The following is a 9,024-nucleotide window of genomic DNA, read 5'->3' as shown; positions in this document are numbered from 1 at the left end:
ATTTCATACAGTCACTCCTGTATGAGTGCAAGAGAGCACTCCTAAGAGGGAATGCCAGCATCACATGCAGAGTCCTGCCATCTTGGGTCAATCACCAATGTTACTTGGTGATCTGTGAAGTACTAGGTCCCTGACACTGACAAGAAGTGCCCGTTAACCCTCTTGGTGTCTGTGATGTTAGAAAATCTCAGCATCTTTTAGGCCTTTTGGAGCCCTGTGCCAATTGATTCTTCATTTACCAACCTCAGTTAAGCCCATTTGCCCATTTATCTGTTCCTAACCATTCACCCTGCCTTAAAAGTCCCCTATAACATAGAGCTCTAACATCCATGTGTGACTCAGTGGGCACTCCCCTTCGTGCCTTCCTATGGAGACTGTTTCACTTCCTGAGCTTCTGAAACCTCCCTGCTTCTTGGAACCTGTGGACCACCCTCAGTGCACTCTCCCTTCTAGAACCTCCTGTCCTCCCTGTGATTCATCAAAGAAACCAAGAGCACCTGAAAGGTCCCACCTCAAGGTATCTCCAGGATGACTGTAGACCTGAAGAAAACCATTCTACTCAGAGGCTTATATTATAAAAGCATTTTATTAAACATGTTCCGGAGGAAGTCAGAACCAAAATTAAGGTGGGTGTCAGGGTAGGGATTCTGTTTTGGTGGCTGACACTCTGGAAAACTTTGGATGTCTGTGTCATCGAAGACCATCTATAGGTACCTAAATTCTGACTTGTAGCACAATGGAGAACTGTGGTATGGGAGGCCAGAGTTTGGGGTTCATTCCCTCTGGGAACCAGAGCACATGATTCTGCAGTAGGCTTGGCCTAGACTACTCTCCAGAAGAGTACGCTGGGGGGTGACTGCCTAGAGGAAGCAGTCTCCATGGGGCGGGGCCGCCCATGAGGGCCAGGGTCTTGCAGCAGGCTCTTCTTAGCTCTTGAAGCTCCTCCGGGAGGAGGAGGTGGTAGAGACAAATTTGACACTGGAGCTGCTGCCCCCACCGCTGCCAAAGCCCATGCCTCGGCCACTGCTTGCACTGAAGCCAGAGCCCCCCACACTTAGCCCACCACCCAGACCAGCACCCCCACTGCTGCTGGAGTAGTAGCTTCCACCGCCGCCTCCAAGGCCACTGCCGAGGCCACCGCCAAAGCTGCTGCCACCACCAAAGCCACTGCCACCGCCGAAGCCAAGGCTGCCTCCTCCATAGCCAGAAGAGACACTGTTTGTGACAACAGCTGTGGAGAAAGGAGGAATAGGTGAGATGGATCTGTCACATTTAATCCACACAGCTAACATGTCTGATCCTGCCTGGGGTAGACTGTATACCTGACTTTTTTACAAAGTAGCAGAATGGATCAGAAGAACTAAATTAGTCATTTGGGATCCCTGACAGAAAACTGATGACACAAGGAGCAAGGTAGAGGGCCAGGTGCTTGGCAGAGGCAAGGATTAAGGACACAGCTCAGTATGTGTGGATCCTGTAGGAGATTGGATGGAGTCACATCGCCTCGTGTCCCTGCCTGTGTTCTGTCCCTCCTCTACTTGTTTCTCGATGTCTGGTAGTCATTTACTGGGATGGGGATGTCTGCTATCTGGAAGAAACAGCAGGATTCTGAGTTGACACTCTGTTACTTACAGATGTTGACTGGTCCAACTCCTTCTCCGCTCAGTCTGAAAGACAAAAAGATGGGGTAAGAGTGACAAACTGCTCCTCCAAAACAGCAAGGCTGTCATTGGCATGGTTAGGGCCACACCAAAGCCAGGCACCTGCCTATCTCTAAATTCCTGTAAGTTAGAAAAGATCATGCTCGCTGGAAAGAAGAGGACATAGCCTAGAGCTAGGCTGTCAAAGAAGGACCGTAATTCCCGTTCTCCTCCACCCAGTTGCTGGAAAGTATGAGTAAGCAACAGCAATAATATGAATATGCATAAAGCAGGTATTGCTGTAGGAGACCTGGAGCCAGAGGAAACCTCACAGTTAGCAATGCCTGTGCCAGAAAAAAAATGAAGAACACACGATAGTTTGAGAACCCAGTGGAAATGAGTTTAGGTTGGCTGGAGTAGTTATAACAGGCTTCCCAGATGGGGAGGAGACTAAGGGTGATAAGGAGTGAGGCTTGGACACTGAGGTCTAGAGTAGAACATGAGTAAAAGCAGAGAGAGGACATGGGGCAAGATATGTCTGCTGAGGTACTTAGCTGATGGAGGAGGGCAGACTCTAAGAGAACAGAATGGAGAGTAAGTCAAAGACCCAGTCAAAGCCTGTGGTACGCCCCCATATCAGACTGGCACTGGATGATGTTCAGCCATTTGTATGTGTATCTGACACTCTCCTTTCTTGAAGGAGACATGATGTCTGCCCACCTGCACTCCTCGCCCTCCAGCAGCTTGCGGTAGGTGGCTATCTCCACGTCCAATGCCAGCTTGGTGTTCATGAGCTCCTGGTACTCGCGCAGCAGCCGGGCCATGTCCTGCTTGGCCTTCTGCAGGGCCTCCTCTAGCTCTGTCAACTTGTTCCTGGCATCTTTGAGAGCCAGCTCTCCACGCTGTTCGGCATCAGCAATGGCGTTCTGTAGGTTGGCACACTGCAGAGAGAAAAGCAGTGGGGATGCTTTGGTAGCTGAACTGTCCAAACTGTCCGTTTCTGAGAGTCTAAGTCAGATATACCAGACATGGAGGCCCAGAAAGAACTGAGTACATCCTGGCCATTATAAGTGGTGAAATATGGCAACATTGTTAATTGTTCCAGCTGTGTATGCATGTGTATGAGTGCATGTGTGTGTGCATGTATGTGTGTGTATGCATCTGTGTCAAATGCAAAAGATGCCTCCCATCCTAAGTCCAGTATCCTCCTTTGCCCTCTTTTAAGTCCTCCCTACCTGCTTCTTGACATTGTCAATCTCAGATCTCAGTCTCTGGATCATCCGGTTCATCTCAGAGATCTCATGCTTGGTGTTTCGAAGGTCATCACCATGCCGACCAGCTGTCTGCTGCAGCTCCTCATACTAATGCCACCAAAAGAGAAGAAACACATAGTTAACACAGGGTGGAACCATTAAGAAGTGGTAAGTGGTGGATTCTAGGGTCTGGGGCTGGTTTGGGCCTTTGTAAGATGGAGCTTTTCTTAAGTAGCTTCTTGAGGGTCTTTAGTTCTCCTAAAGGTGCTGCCGTGAAACTCTTCCCAAGTTCCTGGGTTTTTGTGGAAAATAGATAGCCGGCTCCTCTGCGATTTATCTCAAGTGGTCTCAGTAGTCCTGGGAGTCCTGTCCTTAGTTTTGCTCTGGTCTGGAATCTAGATTCCCCTAGACAGGTGCATCCTATCACTCAGGGGATAGCCACCCAGGTACCCACCTTGGTCTGGTACCAGGACTCAGCCTCTGTCCGGCTGCGGTTGGCAATGTCCTCATATTGTGCCTTGACCTCAGCGATGATGCTGTCCAGGTCCAGGCTGCGGTTGTTGTCCATGGAGAGGACCACAGATGTGTCTGAGACATGTGTCTGCATCTGGGACAGCTCCTAAAAGGACATGTGAAGTTACTCATCTGATCCTGTTATTTAATGTGTGCTTCATTTAAATCTCCCATTTATTGTACCATAATAAAATACCCACAAGGGAAGTCTAGGTTAATTGCTCACCGCATCAAAGAACATCTTCATGAAGTTGATCTCGTCCATCAGGGCATCAACCTTGGCCTCTAGTTCCACCTTGTTCATGTAGGCAGCATCCACATCCTAAGGAAATAGGTGTGGTTGTCATCAAACAGCATACCCCAGCCTTATATGGCTCCACCCCCAGGAGAACACGGCTCAGGGATACAGGTTCTCTTCACCGCACGCACCTTCTTCAGCATCACAAACTCATTCTCGGCAGTGGTACGCTTGTTGATCTCATCCTCATACCTGTGGCAAAGGGACAGGAAGTATTAGTCGGGTGACAGGGGCCAGCTAAGCGGTCTCTTTTCGCAGTCACTGTGAGCATGCTTTCACACTACAAGGAAGCTGCTCACATCTCCACAGGAAGACAAGTAGGGGGCACCACAAGCCCTGGGCAAGTCCTTACCCCGTGAGATGCTAACTTCTTGCAAACTGCCTGCCACCTACTCATCTAGTATCACTACTATTCCCTTGTTTGAGCAATAATCCTGGGGTGGGGGTGTGGCTCAGTGGTAGAGCACTTGCTTAGCATGCACAAATTCCTGAGTTCACTCTCCGAGAATGCACAAAGAAATAAAACGTAGCAGCCCACTGGATCAGTAGCTGATTTATGAGGCTAAAAGGATTCTTGGAGCCACCAGGATGTCATCAGTTCCCGTTTTGAGGGGAAACTACCAAGGGCAATGCTATGTGTTGTGAGGGCACTGGGAAGAGAGTCCCAGAGAGTGAGGGTTCCAGGCTCCAGGTTCACCAGACGGAGCTAGGAGAGCACATGGCTGCCCGGGCAGGTGGGTTAGTGCCTTGTAGAGGGGGCTGAGCCTGGGCCGTGAGCTTTCTAAACAAAGACTTAGAGCTATTTCTTACGGGTGTAATGTGCATGGGGAAGACAGAAGCTCAGTCTGGCTGTGGAGCATATCTGGTGTGACCCCAGTGCCTCTCTTTCCCTCACACTACAACTCACTTGTTCTTGAAGTCCTCTACCAGATCCTGCATGTTCCTCAGCTCTGAGTCCAGGCGGCCCCTCTCCCCCAGGACCCCATCCAGCTGCCTCCTGAGGTTGCTGATGTACTGCTCAAACAACGGCTCCAGATTCTGCCTCACGGTCTTGGTGCCCTGCTCCTGCAGCAGGGTCCACTTGGTGTCCAAGACCTTGTTCTGCTGCTCCAGGAAGCGCACCTGGAGGGGGCCGAGTGAGAGGGAGAAGACTGGGTTTCAGGTTTCTGTGACATTTTTACTAGTGTGCCACCAAACTTTGTGTTCAGTGCCTGGCCTGTGACCTGTGAGGGACAATTGGCAGTGGAGCTCCCAAAATCCCACCAGGGCACAAGAGAACCCAGTGTGGTCCAAATCACCGGGGTCGGAAAAGCTCCCAGACTACCCTGTAGACACCTTGGCCTCTGTGGAATCCCGTTATGAGAGGCCTGAGCTCATCTCAGCCCATCTGAGTAAGACACCCTTATGGGGCCACTTCTGGAGAATAGGAGCTCTGTTCCTGATTGCCAGCTGCTAGTCTGACTAAAGAGGAGACAAAGCCAGGACAGAGTCAACCAGAAACCATGGCACTGTTTGGGCAAAGCCTAGAATATCTTCCCTCCACCGCTGCCTTGGGCATTCCTCCAGGCTGCTCCCGCATAGACTGCTCTAGGAAGAACCAGCCTCACCTTGTCGATGAAGGAGGCGAACTTATTGTTGAGGGTCTTGATCTGCTCACGCTCCTCGGTCCTCACACGCTGGATGGTGGGGTCGATTTGCAGGTTCAGAGGGGTGAGGAGGTTCTGGTTAACGGTGACCTCTTGGATGCCTCCAGGGGGGCACACGGGGAAACCAGCGCCCCCATAGCCACCACCAAAACCAGCTCCACCACCGAAGCCAAATCCACTACCAGCACCACCACCGAAGCCAAATCCACTGCCGGCTCCTCCTCCAAAGCCAAAGCTGCCTCCAGCACCAGCCCCGGCACCAAATCGGTTCCTGAAGCTGCCACCGCCAGAACTGAATGATATCCTTTTGGAGCCCCCCACATTGTACAGGCTCCGGCTACCATAGCCACCTGCTCCATAAGCACCCCCAAGGCTGACCCTGCCACCACCACCACCACCACTTCGAGACACCGAGCTGAAGCTGGTACGAGAAACAGACGGGGTGATGGCAGAGGCGGCACTGAAAGAGCGGCTGCCCCCACTTCGGAAGGACACGCTGGACTGGCGAGACATGATGGTTTGTTCCTGGAGGAGCAAGAGCACTGGGTGCTGGTAGTGGGGAGGTGCTGGCGAGGTCGGAGCTCAACAGGACGCCGTGGGTGGCTCTGTTACTTAGAAGCTCCAAGGTCCCCTTTTATCCACCTTAGAAGTGGGCTGGGCGGGAGAGCTGTCGAGCTGTGAATGATTAGTGGGCTGGGCATGCCTTGGGGGCAGCTGTGAGCTCACCCAGAACACCTGCACAGTGGTGCGGGGTGCAAATGCAGGCTCTCCTCAGTTAGAAATAACCCTTTCTTGCAGCTCTGGTGTCCTGGCAATGTGTAGGGGGTGCCACCAACTGTCTCTTGTCACCACAGTATCTGGGTGCTGTGTGTAGCCTAGAAGGATGCCAGGAAGTAAGGGACATTTGTCCGTGGCCATTGTCTTAGAGATCCTTACAGAATCAGTGGCATGACCTGCTGTCCAGCCTGGTTCATGCTGCCTTGCCAGCTTAGCAGATCTGGTCCATCAGTGGGCCAGAGTGAGACCACCACCTGGCAACAATCTGCTCTTCTCACACTTGGCTGTGCAGCGGGTGCTGCAGAGACCTGCGCTCTTAGCAAGGCAATCTATGGCCTCACAGTTTGGGTATGTTCCAGAGAAGTGGGGTCCAGTCCTTCACTGCACTGTGCTTTCTTCAAGAGATGTCCATTCACTCCAGATACCACTGGGCAGATTCACCTGCAAGATTTAGACCAGAAAGGCTCTGCCAAGCCCCCAGCTTCAAAACCAGAGGAGATAGGTGCCCTCAACCAGGTTGTACCCTGTTGACTTCTCTTTAAGGCCAGACCCACATCTCCACAGTTCCTCCTAATTCAGCTTTCTGTGTGCCCTTGATGTTCTTTGCCCTGGGCAGGTCCATGTGGGAGCTTAGTAAACCAGGGACCCCACTTAATCCTTTACAAACGTCTTCACTGGACTGGCAGCCAGTCCTCTCTTTGTGGGGAGCTGTTCTGCCAGCTTCCCCGGTACCCCCCAAGCTGTGTTACAGCAAGTTCTCAGTTATTCCAACAGGGAAGAAGTGAGTCATCGTATCTGTTGATACAGGCTGAAGGCCGCCGCAAACGCATACCTGCAGGAGCTTCTAATCTCATCAGGAACATGTTGAGAATCGGCAGGCCTGTTATAACGGGGAACCACCCTTTTCCAAGTAGAGGGAACTGATGTGTTTCCTCTACCTCCAGCCCAAAGCCTCCTTCAGGGCTAAAGGAATGGAAAATGGAATTTTAAGTCTGCAGATTCACTGCCAGAGACTAGACAGAGCAAGTTGGGGGAGCAGGCAGCTGGCACAATAGCCGTCCAGTTGCAAAGATGAGAGCTCCCAGAAGAGTCTCCTGCAAAGTTTGTTGGTATCACCCATGGATAAAGGGGGATTCAGGTTAGATTCTTAGCAAATGTCTGTCCCAAGCTGTGACCTGTCATTCTGGCTCAGGATCTGAGTGGGATCCCCTCTCTGCTCCCTCCCAGAAGAGAGCAGGACTCTTGGACCCTGTTTGTCTGAAGCAGGAGGAGCAGTGGGAACTACCACTATGTGGGAACTGCTGAAGGGTGGTGTTCTCAAGAGATCAGGAATTAGACACAGGAACCTCTGTACAAAGCCTCAGGTTGCCTCAAGGAAGCCAGAGCTGCAGAAAATGAGCACTGAGGGTCTGCTGAGATGGCAACGGCTCACCAGGGGCTGGGCCGAGCAGCCTGCTAATAGGTAATCCTGCAACACTCACTGGCCAAGCTGGCCTGGCAGCTCCTGGGCAACAGGTCTGGGTGTCTCTCTGCCTGGAGGGTCTCTGAGGCCCTCAGAGATTACACCAGTGTTACCTTTTGTGGTCTTTTAGAGACCAGATGTGAATTTCCAGAGACACACTGGGGACCCTCAACCCTAAGAAGAACAGTTCTAAGATTGAGGAAGGTGTCTGGGGAATCCTAGCAGGAGTGTCCCTTCTTACTGGAAAATCACTGCCAAGGTATGTCCCACCAAACACACACACAGCATTGGGGACTGTCCCCACTGCCCTGCAGGAAGATCTACCCCTCCATAAACACTAGGGCATTCTCTTTCCGCATTCGTTCTTCAGGGGCTACACTGTGAAGGAAGGCTTGCCAGCAAAGGAGTGTGTTCTATCTGGTCTGAGAATTGCTACAGTAGCCACACTCAGAGTTAGGGGCCAGCATCCAGAGTCTGGTGGGTAGCAAGTAATGACAGCAGGGTGTGTCAGAGGCCTCACAAGAGGAGCAGTGGGAGTCTCCATGGCAGGGAGGGTGGACCCTCCCACTTCGCCAGACCAGTCCAGTAAAAGCAATAGAGAAACCTTCAGAGAGCCAGGCACCAGCACCTCTGCAGAGTGGGAGACCCACCCCAGCTTGGAATCCCTGTGGGCAGGAAGAGCAGGATCATACTGGGTCCTGGACTCTGCTGCAGGGCACTCCCAGGACATGGTCAGACATGCCACTTAGCCTCTGTTTTCATTACCAAACCCCAGGCATGGTTGAGGGGTCCCCCCAGTAGCTTGTCCTCCTGTCAGAGGGACAAACCACAAGACAGCTCCTCTCAGATAACAGAATAGAGACCACCTCACAGACTCATGGATGAGAAAGAGGTAAATGTACAGAACCTTCTCAGAATCCTCTCCTCAGAACCCAAACTCCAACCTGTGTGTCTTTGAGCAAAGATACTTAATGGAAGATAGTAAAATAAAATAGAATAAAAAACAATGGTTTTGTACATATCTGCCAGGGCACTTCAAGGGTACAGACACCAAAGCCAGGGACATCTCTTCAGCTTCCCTGTGAACACACCCTTTCCTAGGTTAATTTGACAGATGTATGGTCCCCTCTGTCAAGTCCTTCCCTAGGTCTCTGTGCGAACCCTTTCTAACTTTGTTCTAAGTCCCAGAGACCTGCTCATCTAGTTACATATCTGAGACCATGTCTATATGGCAAGTATTTTGTCCTCTTCAGGCAGGACACCTTCTGAGGATGAAGCAATGCCTCTTCTTGATATGGACCTTCCTCTGCTCCTTCCTCTCCCATGCAATCCTCGACAATATGCTGAAGCCCTTGAAGGCCCGACATTCTGCCCTAGCCCCCATGAAAGAAGGAAAGCAACGAGCTTTCATCTTTACAGCTTTCCCCTTGAGTGT

General features: G+C 51.5%; 1 protein-coding gene across 1 annotated transcript; it reads right to left on the bottom strand.

The window, feature by feature from the left end:
• Positions 1-567: 567 nt before the first annotated feature.
• Positions 568-5,970, bottom strand: Krt5 (keratin 5). Its single transcript, XM_005067276.4, has 9 exons — positions 5,312-5,970; positions 4,612-4,826; positions 3,836-3,896; positions 3,633-3,728; positions 3,348-3,512; positions 2,876-3,001; positions 2,361-2,581; positions 1,633-1,667; positions 568-1,231 (listed from the first exon to the last, which is right to left on the bottom strand). Exons 1-9 carry the CDS (start codon positions 5,861-5,863, stop codon positions 927-929), a joined length of 1,776 nt encoding a protein of 591 aa, XP_005067333.1. The 5' UTR covers positions 5,864-5,970; the 3' UTR covers positions 568-926.
• Positions 5,971-9,024: the final 3,054 nt, after the last annotated feature.

Source organism: Mesocricetus auratus, unplaced genomic scaffold, assembly GCF_017639785.1.
Source record: "Mesocricetus auratus isolate SY011 unplaced genomic scaffold, BCM_Maur_2.0 Super-Scaffold_100010, whole genome shotgun sequence".
Classification (NCBI taxonomy): domain Eukaryota; kingdom Metazoa; phylum Chordata; class Mammalia; order Rodentia; family Cricetidae; genus Mesocricetus; species Mesocricetus auratus.
Note: the sequence above shows the minus strand (reverse complement) of the source record. Positions and strands in the feature narration are given on the sequence as shown.